General features: G+C 41.0%; 2 protein-coding genes across 2 annotated transcripts in view; both read right to left on the bottom strand.

Moving 5' to 3' along the window:
- Positions 1-16,075, bottom strand: part of ano11 (anoctamin 11) — a 53,452-nt gene extending 37,377 nt beyond the window's left edge. Inside the window, exons 1-10 of the mRNA XM_041206972.1 lie at positions 15,944-16,075; positions 13,000-13,096; positions 10,724-10,905; positions 8,721-8,857; positions 7,122-7,179; positions 5,267-5,377; positions 4,863-5,028; positions 3,948-4,038; positions 1,669-1,765; positions 373-516 (exon numbers count right to left, since the gene is read on the bottom strand). Of these exons, the coding sequence (XP_041062906.1) occupies positions 373-516; positions 1,669-1,765; positions 3,948-4,038; positions 4,863-5,028; positions 5,267-5,377; positions 7,122-7,179; positions 8,721-8,857; positions 10,724-10,905; positions 13,000-13,096; positions 15,944-16,075 (1,215 nt within the window). The remainder of the gene's footprint in view (positions 1-372; positions 517-1,668; positions 1,766-3,947; positions 4,039-4,862; positions 5,029-5,266; positions 5,378-7,121; positions 7,180-8,720; positions 8,858-10,723; positions 10,906-12,999; positions 13,097-15,943) is intronic.
- The window catches only part of cplane2 (ciliogenesis and planar polarity effector 2), a 29,072-nt gene continuing 24,186 nt past the window's right edge, over positions 13,079-17,964 (bottom strand). The window contains exon 7 of the transcript XR_005945359.1: positions 13,079-13,096. The gene's annotated coding sequence lies outside the window, so the exon portion shown is untranslated. The remainder of the gene's footprint in view (positions 13,097-17,964) is intronic.

A 17,964-nucleotide genomic window follows, 5' to 3' on the forward strand; every position in this document is an offset into this window, starting at 1 on the left:
CCCTGTCTGGTTATTATGATTTTACACAATGATTTTATTTCATTTAGAGTGCTTTTATTTAGAATGCTTTTATTTAGAAGTAGCTAGTGCCCAGAAACATGATGGCTATCCAAACAGCCACCCACAAGCCTGATGCACTTTCCTTCCACTGGGATGATTTTCATGTCAGCTCTACATCATTCAAATCACCTCAGAAGATATGAAAAATTACCTAAGGTTTTACTATTAGCAGAAATGTTGAAATCTCATATGATTTGCCTTTAAAGGGAGAATTAAGCTTTCAAGGATCTTGACCTAAACCAAGCAGGACTGAACTGGACTGGACTTGCAGATTGAATCAATTGATACATCTTTCTTTATTTTCAGTCTCACCTCCTCCTCCTCAAAGTTCATGCAATCCCAGTGATGTGCTAGAGTGGCATTCTTCCGCTTCCAGTGCTCCAAGAAGGTCACTGCCCAGAAAGACATGAAGATGCTGAAGAAGACTGTGCCAGAATGGTCAAAGAGGTAACCCAGCTGCAAGGGACAGAAGTGATGAGACAACAAAATACAAATCGGAGTTGTGCTATTTCTCATTAAGAGTGTAAATCTTTAAGAAATGGGCCTTATGGTTACTACTGAACTATGTTCCATTAATTAATATAGGGGTTATAGTCTGAACAGGCTGTGGCTCTTTTCTCTAGAAAAAAGGAGGCTAAGGAGTGATACAATAGAGGTCTTTAAAATTACGGCAGGATTGAATAGGGTACACATGCAGGGGAATCCAGGTTATATATAAGATAGTCACTATTTAAGTCCATAAGAAATTCAGGAGAAACTTCTTTACCCAGAGAGCGATTAGAATGTGGAACTCCCTACCACAGGAAGCAGCTGAGGTAACTGGCATAGATGCATTTAAGGGAAAGCCAAAGATGTACATGAAGTAGAAAGGAAGAGAAGCATAAGTTGATATGATGAAATGAAGCAGGGTGGGAAGAGGCTCCTGGGGAATATAAACACCAGCAAAGACCAACTGGGTCAAATGACCTGATTCTGTACAGTAATTTCTATGCAATTCTAATGAATCATTGTATCAAAGAACTGTCAATTTTTAATGGGTTCACAAGCTGCATTGATGAAACAAAGTGGCAGTAATGAACGAATGACAAACTTCCTTCATACCTTCTCTCCCTTCTCCTCCCTTATTGGAAGTGAGAGAGAACTCCAGTGGCAGGCAACAGCCAGCACATCCACCTTGCAAGTGTTGTGAGAGGGACTCTGTACTGCTTCACAGATACAGTAGTCCTATGGGACCTATAAAGAGTTTGGTCACAGATCAACCATGATCTCATTGAATGGCAGAACAGGTTCAGGGTTAAATGGCCTGCTCATAGTCTCACATGGGCAAGTAGGTTGCCATTTATTTATCACCAAACTGTCCCTCAGGCAACAATTAGCCTTTTGTAATAGCTCTACAATGCAGATACTTCATGGACATAGACAAGAAAAGTACTGTAGGTCCCAGTGCGTTATCAATAAAATACTAAATAATGTTGGAGCTAAAAGACTCTATGTAGATTTGACCTAGTGATGGTACAAAAACAAGTAATTGCACAACTATAGGCACCAATATATAAGCATGTACATGCAAACAGACACAAATAATAACCACAATTTTAACAGGCTTACTTTAGCCATGGAACAGATCTCTGAAATATTCCACGTGTTACAGGTGTCACAGAGAGGACACATGAGGTAATGGTTGCTGATATTACAAATCTCTTCTCTGCAAGAAGTAAAACACATGATCAATGTACAGGTCTGTAGGCACAATCAACTATCACAGTGCATGCACATTCTGCACAGATCTTAATCAACAAGGGTTGGTAATTGGTGACATGGACTGAATGCCTTTCTTTTCCCCCCACATGATTCTCTCACCCACAAAATTTTCTTCCAACTTTTCATGAGACAATGAATCAATCTGGGGTACAGTTTCACAGCAGCCACTCTTGGGTACCTCACTGAAATGGCTAATTGACATGCACAAGATTAAGTAGTGAGAGGGGTTACTTGACCATGGTGGACATTCAGCCACATCAAAACCTATCCTCAACTGATAAGTTTACTTACTTACGCACATAATCCCAACTGGGATTGCCAGATAATGATCAGGAGCAGGAACCACCGGGTCTGATATTCATTGCCCCAGTCCAGGAGCATTGAAGGCAATTGTAGTATCCTTTTTGCTGCCCCTAATGAGGTTAGCTAACTTAGCACAAGCTGGGAATAGCATTTTAGGCCTTCCTGGTGTGTTTGAATCGACTCTATTCTGAGCAGTGTTCTTGTCCACTGAGTTACCAGGCACAGCTTTCTTACATTCTTATTCTACTTACCCAACATTGTCCCAATGTTTTCAATGTCTGGTAATTCAGCACACCTGAATCTTGTCTCTGATACTTTATATTTAATTATATAACCTTCACGGTGCTATCATGTTTTCTCATTTTACAATATGCCCTGCTTTCAAATTCTCAACAGCAAATGATGGTTGTACTACTGTTCAGCTAAGTTTTCTATCACAACAAAAACAGAATTACCTGGAAAAACTCAGCAATTTTGGATTTCCAGCATCCACAATTTTTTGTTTTTAAGCTTTCTATCAATCAGTTAATTAATAACATTTCTTTGTCTTCTGATAGAATTGTCGATTATTCAAGGGCACCAAACCACGGCTTGCGGTGTGGTTTTACTACAGGGCAGGGTGAGAAGGCAGTCCCCAAGTCTACCTCAACTGGAATAGGGTCAAACCCTGCACTGTTGGTGATATTCTGAACCACATGCTAGCCATCAAGCCAAATGAGCTAATCAGCCTTCTAATAACATCTACCTCATCTAATAACATAATTCACTATATCTTCCTCAGCTCCATGAGACGGCATTTCAGATCGAGGAATTTTATCAAAAGCTTTTTAAAAAAATTCATGTACAAAATCCATCACTTTACCATCATCCGTCTACTCAAGACACATACTCAGACTACTTTAATAAATTTCTTATGTTGACCTGCCTTTATTCTCACTGACAGGTAAGTAGCCATAGTCCACAAAGTACCAAAGTTCTCTATTAGAGAGAGACAGCTGATTATGCAGCTTGAGGGGCACCACTCCACATTAAGCGTAGGGCAAGGCAAGGAGGGGGGCCTCCACGAGCTACCAGCACAGACAGTATAGTGATTATACCCTTGCTCCTTGCTATTGGTGTCATTTTGCACTTCACTCTAACCATCTAGCCAATTGAGCTAACCGGTCTGGCTCTTTCAGCAGAATGAACACTAGTATTTATCTAATTAAAAATGTTAAATTGTAATTTATAAAACATTGCTTTTGACCTTCTTAGAGTTTGTATTACATCTACTATCTTCTGCTGCTTTCACACTAAATCTCTGACTGATAACCTCCACCCTATTTACAACTCTCCACCATCTTTAATTCACATTCCCATTAGCATCTCGAATGCACTAACAACACTGCTTTGTCTACTGCGGTTCAATTATCATCACTCTCATGAATTCACATGGCTCCCCAAAGACTCAATGTCAGATTAGAAAAAGCACTGAAATCTTTTGTCATAGAAATGATTGTGAAAATAATCATTCAAAAATCCCCCTAGTAGTCAACCTCCTAACTACCTTACCTGTTGTATAATTATGGGGTCCTACATTTTCCTTCACACTTCATGTACTACGAACACATTCAAAAATCTAGGTGTCCTATGCCTGGAATACCTCAGCTTAATTCAAGGTTCCAGCAGTTCACAGCCCTAGCATGTGATAAATAATGCTATATCAGGATTGATTTAGAATCCGTGCTTGTGATAACTGTGCTTTTCTGTAAATGTGAGGCTGTTTCATCTGGTAGCTATATAGAGTTTGGTAGTTGTGTAGTTCCTGCAACTCACTGACTTACGCTGGCTTGTTCGTATTAATTGACATCAGTCCAGAGATGAAGACAAACGTCCCAACTAGAGCAGCAGGGAGAAGCCAAGCAGTGTAAAAACCTGCAGAGAAAGAGGTAAAAGGTTCCATGTACACATTAAAATGTGGCAAAGTCTCCAAGTGCTCTCAATCATTATTTAATGTCAAAACAAAGCCAGATTTTGGTGGCCAGTACAACAAAAGGAAATCCACCCATTTACTAATGGCACACCACCCTCACCATAATTTCAAGATATGAAATCTGCCAATGCTTTCAGGAAAGGTCACAACGGTTCCAGAGATTAATATGGTCCATGTGGTCTCTGGGATACAAGAAACACAAGGCAGGCACATTTGGCATATCATATCCCTCATTCTCTTCTCACTAAATCCCCCAATCAATTTTCATCATATCCATCAATCCATTCTCTCCGAACACTCAACGAATTGTCTCCTGTCCACTTCAATGGCATTCCTAGGTGAAGAAGTTCCACCTGACTTCCATCTTACTCTCACCTTCTTAATTTTCAACTTTTCTCTCTCTCTCTGTGCTAAGTGCAAATAATAACTGAATGATGCTGCCAGGGTAAGTAGATTGATGAAAATGTGCACTGATGACAGGTTTGATAATGCTTAGCTTCCATAACAAAGAATCAACACCTGACAGCCATTTGTTGTGTATGGTTACAGAAACATTACCTTCACTCAAACTACCTTGCTTAATTCCAAATAAAGTGGAGCCTGCTGAACCAGGCCTGAATATATATTGTTGAAATTGCACCCATCTCAGGCCTGGCACAAATAAGACAGAGGGAAAAACATAATTGGAACCATTATTATAGATGCATAACTCTTGACTGTTTCTCAGCCATTCCTTACACAAGAAAACATAGAACAAGGAACTCACCCAGCCAAGCAAAGTAAATGGCAATCTTTTCTCCAAAGTATTCTCGAATGTGATCAAGTGGTTGATATTTATACCACTTGGACCAACGAGCCCAGTACTTATACAAACTTTGTCTTGGATTCAGATTTTCTGGAGGTACATCATACTCTGGTAATTCATATGGACCCTGTAGACAGCACAAGATACACCAGCAGATAAGTGCATGAGTATTGAGAGCGCCAATACACAATGATACAAAGGTTATCAGTACAAGAGGTGACACAGAGAAAAGAAGCAAGAAGTAGCTCTGGAAGAAGCGACCAGGCTTAAATCCAGCTTGCAATCACTCGCTGGGGACTACCACATTCCATAGTCCCCTATCTGTCACAGAAAATATATATTTTCATTATCTCAGTGCTTCTTACCTCATGGAGTGGGAAGGCAGAAGCAAAGATTCTTTCATTTATCAAGCGATCAATCCCAACTTCTGCTCTTTTCCTTTTCCCGTACAGAGTTGTGGCTAGAATTTCATACACCTGAAACACAGCAAGATCCAGTGACTCACTAAACATACACTCACATCACAGAACGGAACAATGCTCCTACTTAATGCCCCTCTGACATCTCAATGCAACCCTCTCAAATATTCCTACCAAATATTCTCAGCCACATTGCTTCCCTTCCTAATACTCTACCCAACCCTAAACAACTCCATTCAATCCGAAACCCCATACAATACCTCCAAAAAACATTCTACCCAGGAGTACAGAAAGCCAGAAGAGATTAGGGGATATAGTAAACCATATGTGCCTGCCCTTGTGTTTCTTGTATCCCAGAGGCCACATGGACAATCTTAATCTCTGGAATCGTTGTACCAGGAGTACCACACAATCCCAACCCCAAATAATCATCCAATACAGATACTCATATCACATCCACCCAACACCAAACCCCTGCAGCTAGAACTCACAGTTCCTAACTGCTCAGCACCTGATCATTCCCTTCACATCACCTCACTGTTCCAATCAAATCCCCATCCCCCCTAATCGACACACTAAACCTTTCAATCCCTCAATCTCCTTTATCAGCTCATCCAACCAACTCAGTAATGCATTGCCACATCGCACCCATTGTCTGGCCTCTGTTGTCAGTCCCATGTACCCTGAAGTTATTCTGTATCCAGCTGAAACAAATTTCACACAGAAATACAGTGGTTTTTCAAGCTTGTACAAAGACTGTATAGACAACAACATAACACAAGTTTTCTTAGGAACTGAAGGAGAACAGGCTCATCTTTTTTAATAGATCAATCTTACCTACCCAATTTCTCACCATCCATCATTTCTTTCCCTCTCCACACACATATCTCTTGAACCTATTTATGCTGTTCACTTCAACATCCCTGGCAAATTATTACACAACTCAACATCCTTCTGCATGTTGCAGACTGTCAGACTCCACATATGACGTAGCTGTTATTCCCTCAATGGGACACAGAAGAAAGTAATAAAGTCAATTTTAGTTAACCAGAATTTAAGTTATAGGGAGTTTATAAAGGAAGCCAAGAATGAAAGCAGGAATGTTGAGAGCACATAGGAACTCAGTCAGCGTCTATAAAAGAAAAAAATAGAGTTAACGCCACTTTGGGCTGGAAATTCCTTTATGCCCACTTTTGGGTCTGAACGGGTGCTTGCACATGGAGCCCACATTCCAGCCAAGAGGCCCAAGGCTGGCCTGAAATTAGGTCTCTGGCCTTGTTAATATTATTTGTGCAAGCTGTCAGCATCTTAACGCATTTTCTGAAAATTACAGAGAGGGGTGGAGCGTCAATGGAGCAGGAGGTTGGGAGTACAATGGAATTGGGGCACAACTTCTGCTCCTCCTGGCCGAACAATAATGATTTTTAAAGTTTTTATTAAACAAAAAAAAAATTACCAGTCACTAAAGAATCTTGACTGGACAAAGCTCAGCTCATTGCTATCCAAATTTGGCATGGGGGAAGTAGGAATTTTGAGGTGGCCACAAGGAAGGGGACTGACGAAGGTGCCCTGGGCAAAGAACATAAATAAATAAGCTCCCAAGGGAGGTGAATATAAAAGGGTTCATCAGACAACTGATATCTTTCTACACAGAAAAGGATTGAGGGATGTGATAAAAACAATGGTGTCCATTGGGGCTACTGGCCTTTCCACATTTCTAAAAATGTTTGTGTTTGCATCTCTCACACACAACATACTTGTGTTATTGCACATTTACGTTCACATATTGTTAAACACTTACAATCCGATGCCGCTGTGTGTTAGTAAAGTATGTCTCGTGATTACTGCTTCCCAAAAACCTAAAACAACCAAAAAAAGGAAGTAATTTTGTTTAGAAGCACTATCTGTTACCAAAGTCTGAACCAGAACACTGAAACCAGTACACCAGGAAACCACCAATTCAAATTGGTTTTCATGACACCCCCTACTTCACAGGTACCAACTTGTAGGGAAACGGGAGAAGTTGGGATTGAGGTGCAGCCTGCGTTGTTAGCTTACAGTTGTTGTCTGTTTGCAATCATTAGGCAGGACCTTTCTAAAATACAGTAGAAAACATTCATAAACATCCTCAAAGCTGCAGCATCCAAAGAGATCAGAGTTCTTTTTCCTCAGTCTATGTAGCTTTCAAACTTGCACCATCATCCGATGCATCAGTCCTTGTTCTCTTTTTCTCTTGCATACTCATTGACAACCCATTCTACTACCTACCTCATTCAGACTCACACTCCAGGGAGTAAAATTTGCACCCTACAATGTAGTTGCTAGCGAGCACATACTTTGTCAAAGCTGCCAAAGGACCTTTTTGGTCACCATGTAATAAGGCTTGGAGGCAGAAAAACTGGCCTTAACAATCCAAGGCTCCAAAGCCTTTCACATCTGTGTGTTTCTCCCTTGTTTAGCCCTCACCTCAGGATATGCAGTTTGTAGAATTATAAGGTGTGTAAAATTATAAGGGGTCTAGATAGTGTGGACAGGCAGGATCTATTTCCGTTAGCAGGGAGGTCAATAAACAGGAGGCATAGATTTAAAGTAATTGTTAGGAAGAGTTGAGATTATATTTTGTCCAGAGTGAGGTGGGGGTCTGGGACTCACTGCCTGAAAGAATAGTGGAGGTAGAAACCTTCATCACATTTTAGAAGTACTTAGACATGCATTTGAGGTGCTATAGCCTATAGGTTCAAGAGCTGGAAAGTGGGATTAGGCAGGATAGCTCTTCTTCAGCTAGTACAAACATGATGCACTGAATGGTCTCTCTCTGTGCCATAAATTTCTATGATTCCATTCCCAAATCTTTACCAGAGCTGCTCTAGAGCCAGTGACTGAGATGTAAATGAGTGTGCCTGGATTTGCTCAGTCTCTAGGAGAAAAGCTCCTTTTGGAGGTAATGCTCAACTTGGTTTCTCTCCATGGTATTACAGCCGAGATTAGCAGCTCATTACAAGCCCAAGTTTCGAATCCAAGTGTTAATTCTATGGTTCTGTGTACTATCTCTTGGGGGTGACCACACATACACTATGAAAAGGAACATATCAGCATTCCAGAGCGGAGACCTATCATAATAATAATCTCAAGGACTCACTCCCCCTAAAATTCACCCTGAAGCGGAGCCATACTGAAATCCTTGACTGAGAAACCTTGGAAACCGAATATCCTGCTGCAAGTAAATAAATTAATTCCATCCCCCTGTAGACAATTTCAATATCCATGATATTTGCCTCTCCTCCAGTTTCCCTATTCACCTCTATTACAGGCTCCATAATGCACAGAGGCACCAATATATCAGTAATTCCCTCGGAAAAAGAAGGACTGCTCAACCCTCAACCCCCCTCTGATTACTTACTTGTCCAGCTTCGATTTGCGGAAGGGACAGGTGTAGTAATCCACTGGCCTGTTGGGGATATACTCGGACATGATGTTGGGGATACCAAGCTTCCTCAGGATTGTATCAGACGAATTCATGCAGGGATTGGGCTGTGCCTGTGAGTAAAATGAAATAGGTCGAGCAAGTGACTCAGCCAAGATGCATACAGAAAACAAACATAATGCAGCAGCTGGATAACCGAAACAAGCCAAACAGAAAAGCGACTGCCAAACAAAAGGCAGAGGCAGCCAGCATAGAGCGAGCAAACATGGAGTGATGTAGATAGGCTGCAGACTTGGAGAGTAACCTGATAGTTTGGGAACTACACCATGTAGCTTACACTGCTGTTTTTAGCAGGTTTGTTATGAATTTGCATAAATTACACTATGGTAAGATCAGTAACCTCAATTTAGGCCATAAGTGAAAGCTGGCACATTCCTGGTGTATATGGCTCATTTTGAGATCCTGCTGCATTCTTATAAAATGTTTCTGTGAAATGTTGTACTCTACAGACCTGCAGAGGAGCCCTCATAGACAACTCTTCTGCATAATACACGAGTACATCCCAGGGGGCACTCAGCTTCAGGTAATGGATGTTTCTCTTCTCACTGACAGTTACATCCTAGGAAGCAATTACATGAGATACTAATAGATTATTAACCACATAGATGTCACCTAAGGTATATAAAACATCATGCATAGTGTTCCCTAAGTCAGACACCCATCACACACAGAAAGCCTGTCACACACGGAGCTTTCACACTGCTGCCAAGTGGGTGTCACAGACTGGGAACCTGTTACAGTCATACACCTGGGGGAAAGAATTTGTTTTTTTTTTATTCATTGACAGGATGTGGGCATCACTGGATAGGCCAGCATTTATTGCCCATCCTCAATTGTCCTTGAGAAGGTGGCGGTGAGCTGCCTTCTTGAACTGCTGCAGTCCCTATGGTGTAGGTACACCCAGTGCTGTTAGGTAATACAGAGTATAAGGTTAAAGTCACCAATTCACATTCCAACAGGGAACTACACTCAGAATCATTGAATAGAATATTATAGCACAAAAGGAGGCCATTCGGACCTTTGTGCCTATGCCGGCTTTTCGAAAGAGCTATCCAATTCCACAATGCACCTTTCTCCTTTTTCCCTATAAATGAGCCCTCTTTAAGTACATGTCTAACTGCCTTTTGAAAATTACTACGAATCTGATTCCACCGCACTTTTAGGTAGTGTCTTCCAGCTGTGTGTGAAGAAATTTCTAAATTTCCCCTCTAGCTCTTTTGTCAATTATAACCTCTGTTTGCTGACCAACTCAACGGGCGTATGGAACGGAGAATCGGAACATCACTTTTGTGACCTTTTTTCCAGCCCATCATTCTTTTTTTTGAGTACTTTTCCCTACTGGGACTGTGCAATCATTGAGTTTACCCAATAATTTGTAGCCATGTCACTAGGGAAAAGATTGGGGTCTTGGTTGAGTGTCAAACTCAAGTTCCCACCAGTTAACTCCATGGGGTCTTTTTATTTAACACATGCTCCATATAAATTATCCATGTACATACTTAAAAAAGAAACCCAAGTGCATCAAATTGTAAACATAAACAGTTTTATTGAGCTCAATGTACTACACACTGAGTCTGTTTAGGTACTTTCTGAACTAGATTCTCAACCTTATTTCAGAGAGCTCTGGTAGCTTTCTCATTATATGTACCTTGCCCTCCCAGCAGTATTGCACTCACTGTCCTGAATAAGTCTGCTTCATTGCCCATTGAGAGATCAACTACTTCTGCTGGTGTTTTTTTTTGGGAACAGTTTTTAAAAAATTAGGAGGCACTCCTTCAGCTGTTTGGAATTAGAAAGTGAATTGGACTGGCTCCTTGGGCTGAACAAACCAGAACTAGAATACTGCTGCTAATCTCTTGACACTGCACCATTTACTCCAGTGGGAACAGGATGTTACCGCCAGTTGAGAATTTCCTCACCTTCTCCATCAAGAGCCCAGCATTCCGCAAATTCTTCACAAATTTGTTTCTCCATTTCTCGTATTTGTTGGACATATTCATTTTTGCTGTGTCCTTCTCTTCTTTTTCCATTTCCTGATATGTGCACCTTGCCTTCTGCTTTTTTGTTTTTTTCCTTTTTACCTCCCAAATCAGCACAAAATCTGAAATGAAGAATATCATAGTGAGAGGCACATTAAACACATGCTTTTTATCAGTTGATGAATGCAGACTGTGAACTAGGCACCAACTGCAAGCCTACACTGCTGATCCATCTCACCACAACTGCTAACCTGTCTGTGCTAAGGAATACTTGGCAATGATTTTCAGATCTTTGATTTACAGCCAACATTATCTATGAACATCTAATAACAAAGTTTCAACAGTGTTACCAAGGATATTCCTAGGGATTTATTTGGAATTTACAAACCATATCCTTTGACATTTACTGAATAAGACTTGTGGAGTTTTGCGACTCCATGCTTAGGACCCAAATCCAGTCCATCGCAAGATTTTCTACTTCTACACCTTCCCATCTCGTCCCCAAAGTACTTAAGCCCTCATTCAAACCTTTGTCATCAAGAGACTCAATTCTTCCAATATCTTCCTTGCCAGCTTCCCAGGCTCCACCCCTCCACAGATAATTGATCCAGAGCTGTATTTTCACACAAAATCCCTCTTTCTGCCAACTGTGTCCTGGCCAGTCACCATTGAGTCCGCATGCTCCAGCACACATTGACTTCAAAGTTCTTATCTTCAAATCTCTGTGTAGGCTTATCCCATCCGCTTTTGCAACTTGCTTGAATACTACACCCTTCCAGCATCTTCCACTCTTCCACCTCTGCCTTACTTGGCAGTCACTGCTCCCTCAGCTACATCAGTGATATAGTCTTCAGCCATCTTTTCATTATATTCTGGAACTCTCCCAAAACACACCCCTCCGCACCTTCAACATTCTCCTTTTAACTGATCTCTATCACTGCATTTTACATCACCTCCCCCCATCCCCTCCTACACTTGCTTGGGCCTGACCCCCAATCTTGAAGCACTGTGAGATGTTCTGAAGGCCATGAAAATTTAAATTGCTGTTGTTATTTTTGTAACAAGAACACCCAAGAGCTTCAGATTGACTTTCTGTAGCAAATAAGAAAGTTTTCACAGAACACTAAGTGAATCCCATCAAACTGGATCACACTCTAAGGCAATACTGCTCTTTCCCTTGTGTGTATCAAGTTTCTCACAAATATCTCAAATAGCTTCAAATACAATGATTCACTTTGAAGTGTTGTGTAGATAAAAATGGCTGTTATTTTGTATGCTGCAAGATCCAACAAACAGCAAATGATTGTATGATTCGCTAGTTTGATGTTGTTTGAAGGAAGAATGTTAGCTAGGACACTAGGAGAACTCCCTGCTCACTTTTGAACAGTGCCATAGAATCCTAATCATCCATCTGAACAACGAAAGTGGTCTCATCCTAAGCCACTGACAATGCAGCACTCCCTCAGTATCACGTGAGAGTGTCAGGCTAGATTGTACACTCAAGTCCCAGAGTGAGGCTTGAATGCACACCCTTCAGAATTAAAAGTACTACTAACTGAGCCAAGGAGGCAATGCAATTTAGGCAAAGGTAAGAAACTCAATGACATTGCTATATGCTTTCTATTCTGAATTGTGCTTCTTGTCCAATTAAAGAGATTTCCTCACCTACATTACAGTAGTTGCTGCAATTCTTAATAATCCATTGTGAAACATTTTGAAATGTTTCTGAGATGCGAATGTAAGTGCAAGATTGCTTTTTTTAATGTGTGGTGAGTTTCTGCAGGCGTTCTCCTGCTTCTCCACTAATTTTCCAGGGTTTCTGTGATTCTTCCCCCAAAGTTAGTGGACAAGCAGGAGAACTTGTGAAAATTCATCTGCCTGAAGTAACCAACTGTGTATTAGCACACTCTGCTGGTCACAGAGAGCTCTTTTTCAGGCAAACTCCCATTTTCCTGAAAAACCTGGCAAATCACTATTTGTTTCAAGCATGCACACTGACTTGAGTATACAGCAAAGTCACACCAACAATACATACTGCCCCAAGATGCAACATGTATTGGGTTATAACACCTTGTTTTTGTTTCCGTGATGGTAATTCAAAGAATTGGAGAGTTAGGAGGCAAAGAGATAAATGAAACATTCGTGGTGGGGACAGATGGTGAAATGTATGAATCAAGATACAGTGACAAACAGCAGAACAGAAATTAGGTTCTCACCAATTTTTGTTGTCCCATTGCTAAAATGGTTCCCTCTGCAGTCAGGGCTGTAACCATTGTTGGAATTAACATACAAGTCATCCTCATCCTCGTCCCCCTACAACATAACAGTAGAGATGGGGTTAATTACTTAACACAGCGACCAATATGGGCATGAACCAGAAAACACATATCAACCAGTGAGAGTGGAGATGTTGCATTAATCAGTGAACTCTGGCAACTAACCAATGAACACAGGTATTAGATAGCATGGGTGAAACCACATCTAGAGTATTGTGTACAGTACTGATCTCCTTATTTAAAGAAAGATGTAAGTGCATTAGAAGCAGGTCAGAGGAGGTTTACTAGACTAATACGAGGGATGGGCAGGTTGTCTTATGAGGAAAGGCTGGACAGATTAGGCTTGCATCATTGGAATTTAGGCGAGTAAGAGGCGATTTAATTGAAACCTTTAAGATCCTGAGGTGTCTTGACAGGGTGAGTGTGGAGAGGGTGTTTCCTCTTGTGGGAGAATATAAATTAGAGGTCACTGTTTAAAAATAAGAGGTCACTCATTTAAGACAGAACTGAGGAGAATTTTTTTCTCTGAAGGTTGAGAGTCTTTGGAACTCTTCTTTAAAAGGTGGTGGAAGCAGAGTCCTTGAATATTCTTAAGCGCAGAGCTATATAGATTCCTGATTAACAAGGGGGTGAAAGGCTATTGGGGGTAGGCAGGAATGTGGGGTTGAGGTTACATTCAGACCAGCCGTGATCTTATTGAATGGCAGAGCAGGCTCAAGGGGCCGGATGACCCACTCCTGCTCCTAGTTTGTATGTTCATATGGAAATTAACTAATGATGGCTTGGATTAGGTAGCAAGTATGGGAATTAATGAGCGAGAACACTAACCAGCAAGCAGAGGCATTTAAATAGAAAGCACCAGCATTAATCAGTGAACTTATACACTAAGCAGTGAATACAGGCATTACCAATGGCATGGGCAAGCAGAGGCATTAATCAATGAATATAGATATTAATCATTAAAATCACAAAAGGCAGTACTCATCTCCACCTAAAATAACCACTTTAGAAATGCACCACAAACCCACCACAACTTAACTATTGAGGCTTCTGATTTAGTGGCAGTGGTTTAAATACATAGGCAGACAGGCCATAGGATCAGAGATTCAGACAGGTCAGGTGCCTCAGTCACACAAGAACCAAGCGCCTGAATACCCCAGCTCAATAAGAGCACACAAACATGATGGACAGAAAATGAGCAGCTGGTCTACAAGCATGCCATATACAGTTATAATGCCTCAGACATCATGGTTCACAATATCCTCCAACACACTTGCAGCTTTGTAGTCCCCTGTAAAAATCAAGATTTGAAAATAAATGGAAATTTAGGGGAAACAATCTGGAAATTACTTCTCCAAGATAGTTCGATGATCAAAACTAGTCCAGGAAACCACACTGACCATAATTTATATTACTTCATAGTCCACCTACCTTTTGTGTGCAGTGGTCTCCGGCCCCTGCCAGGAGCTGATCCAGTTCCCTTTGAACCCTTTGGATTCAATCACAGCTTTTAACTTTTTCCAGAGTCTCAAGCAGCAGTATTAGATTTTACAATAAAATACACTGCTCGGTCTGTGGCGTTAGCTAATCAACCAGGGTGGTTATGGAAACAGTGTTATTAGCCTCATTATCCAGGGGTTACAGGGAAGTGGGGAGAAAAACAAGCCCAGGTTTCCGGTCCTGATTGCTAATCAATGCCAAGTGCTGGAAAATACATGTTAACATTGGGTAAAGAGACGACTGGACTCAGTTGTAACTTCCCCCAGCTAAATACCCTATCGAAACTTGTACCCACTTGGGTATGGGGCAGGGGGAGTGTGCTGGTGCCTGTGGGACTTTATAATCTCCCAACAGGTGCCAGTTTATATATATTCTTTTCGCAATCTCAGGACTTTACAGCCAATGAAATACTGCAATGTAATCAATGTTGTAAGGTAGAGAAACGTGGCAGCATTTTGCACAAAGCAAGTTCCATAAACAGCAATGTGATAACATCCAGGTAATCTGTTTTTACTGATGTTGGTTGAGGCATAAAAACTGGCCAGGACACTAGGGATAACTCCCATCCTCTTCTTCAAAATGGTGCTGTGGGATCTTTTACGCTCACCTGAGAAGGTCTCGGTTTCATGTTTCAGCTGAAATAGTGCAACATATTCCCTCGATATTGCACTGGAGTGTCAGCCTAGAGTTTCTGCTCAAGTCTCTGGAGTGGGATTTGAGTCTGCCATTTTCGAGGCAAGAGCCATACCATTGAGCCACAGCCCATGGCTAGAGAGCCCTGCATATCCTGTGATTGAGGATCAGGTTAAAAGGTCTCTACAGTGTTTGTATTGATGTCAGGCAGGATTGGCTGCTACCCTATGTCAGCCAGAGATGCTGACAGAAGTCAAAGCGGGAGAACCAGGTTTTGGATGCAATAATGGAAAATAGCTGACTACGTAAATTAGCTGATCAATTTAATTCAAGAGAGTGGGTGGTGGTGGGGGAGGGAGGGCATCTTAAAAATTAACTGCAATTTTTTTACAAATAGATGTTTTTTTTACAAATGTAACAAAATCTCAAGAGAGCATCATGTACAATAAGCTGGATTTTAAAAAATAATTAATATTTTAAATGTTTTTTTTTTCCTGAGCATTGCTGAACACATCACTGAAACAGCAGCACTGTAAAGGATCTGATATCTCTCTCTCCTCTAAAGGGATCAAAGTTATTGCACTGAAATCAATTACACAAACATACAATTAATTAGCTGTTATTTTTAAGAAGGTAGGGCAACCTTTTCCAATTCAAAAATTGTGTCAGTACAAGATATATTTGCATGGCTGAGAAGCAGGACACCATTAGCAGAATTATAATTTATTCCTCAATAAACGAGGTAACTTACATAGACGGTAGAGCGGTAGCCCCCATTCTGAACACTTCCATACGTATCCATCAAAACCCTGGATGCATCCTTCTCTAAATACATTAGCACATTACGATTCTCCCGAGTCTCAAAGCTCTCACTCTGCAGCATCTTCCAGTCTCACAGCACATCAAACATGGCTATGGGTACAAAACTGTGGAACACGCAGACCCTGTCTAATGCCTCCAGTCAGTGAGAACTTCAGCTTTTTTATCGAAATGAGACTTCAGCATTTTACAGCCACAAATCTGGCCGTGCCAATCAATGCAACAGTGGGTTCCTTTGCTGCTCATACAGATGTGCTGTGCACAGGCGCAATGAACTGCATTAAGTCTTCAGCAAACCCATTTACATTTAAAGGAAAATGGCCTTCTAGCGCTCTCAGCACCTTCAGATTCTAATGCAATTCTGTCTTTAAAATCTAGCCTTTATAATGCTGCTTTCGCTCGCAAATCTATTCAAATACAAAATATTCTAGGATAGTTGCTTCCTGGGCACTGATTAAATATTAATAACAATGTAAATATGCAGCACACAGTGGGGGAGGAGACACAATAGAGCGAAGAACAAGGCTGCCTTCTGCAAAGAATCAACACGAGGCAGATGCAATATTGTATTTCCCTTTATTGAATGTGACTGACACCCTAATGTGGCATATCTATCAGCCATTTCAATTCGCTTAAAAAAACCTAATCATATTTCACTTCTTTTCATGTCACACACGCAGAAACAGAGACACATTTTTATAAACTTACACAATTTCACAGAAATGCAGACACACAAAAATACACATACTGCATTTCGCTCTCAGTACCTGTTACTCCATATGCAATTACCTGTATGGTTCATTATTGAATGCTTATGCCTAGGTGCCCATCATTCTCTGTATTACTCATTCTAATAATGTTTACCACCTGCTGTTTAACATCACTTTCTATGCAAACGTGCTTTTGTATATCCATCACTTGCTGTGCAATCTACCCCCAAAGGTCCATCACTTATTGTGTAGTTTGTCCTTGGATGTCCATCATTTGCTGTGTAATTCACCCCTGGATATCCATCACTTGCTCTGTAATTCATCTCTGGGTATCCACTCACTTGCGTGCAAGTTACCCTTGGCTGTCTATCACTTGCTGTGTAATTTACCTGTGGGTGTCTATATCATTTCCTGTGTGACAATTTGTGTATGATCAAAGACTAAAAGTGATCATTCTTGTTTATATTCATGTAAAACCACGTTTTCATCAATTAATATCCTATTCAATGATCAGTTTGCATTTATATAAAATCTGTGGAACTCAACACAAGCTTGAGTTAATGCTTTCAGAGAGGACAGGAATAAAGTCGGTGCCAAAGGTTACTAATGTTTTCTGCAAAGGTGATGCAGCCTTTCACATGCTAATGAATGCTCTCTGTGTGTCGCTACCTAAGTGAGCGTAAATCTGAACAAGGGCCCCTCAGTATTGCACTGGACTGTCAGCCTGGATTGTGGGCTAAACTCTCTGGAGTGGGGTTTGAACCCACAATTTTCTGACTCAGAAGCAAGAGTGTTACCAATGCAGTATTTGAACAAATCTGAATGCAAGTAGACTGTCTTATCTGTGGAATTCTACCGTTGAAAACCCAAATCACCCAAAATTCACAAGCAGTGATATTCACATTCATATGATTTTCACCAGCTGTATCCGCTTCCGAATGTTGCTTGGAGACAGTTCCATAAGTGCCAGGCAGTATAACAATCAAGTGGCTATTGTTTATGTGCAAGTCTTATTTGACACAGGCGAAGGGAAATCACAGCTGAGCCTGACCATGTCCTCACCTAACATTACACACACAACTTCCAAAAAAAGTACTGTTTTAGAAAAACCAGCTGATTTTTCTCTCCCTAGGATGGGAATACAAAAGTCAATTGAATCACTCAGGACTGACCCAATTGAGATAGGTCAACTCAGCAGACCGTGTGAGGAAGCTTGACATCTTCCGGATGTGTAGGACGAAAT

Source organism: Carcharodon carcharias, chromosome 15 (genome assembly GCF_017639515.1).
Source record: "Carcharodon carcharias isolate sCarCar2 chromosome 15, sCarCar2.pri, whole genome shotgun sequence".
In the NCBI taxonomy this organism is placed as follows: Eukaryota; Metazoa; Chordata; class Chondrichthyes; order Lamniformes; family Lamnidae; genus Carcharodon; species Carcharodon carcharias.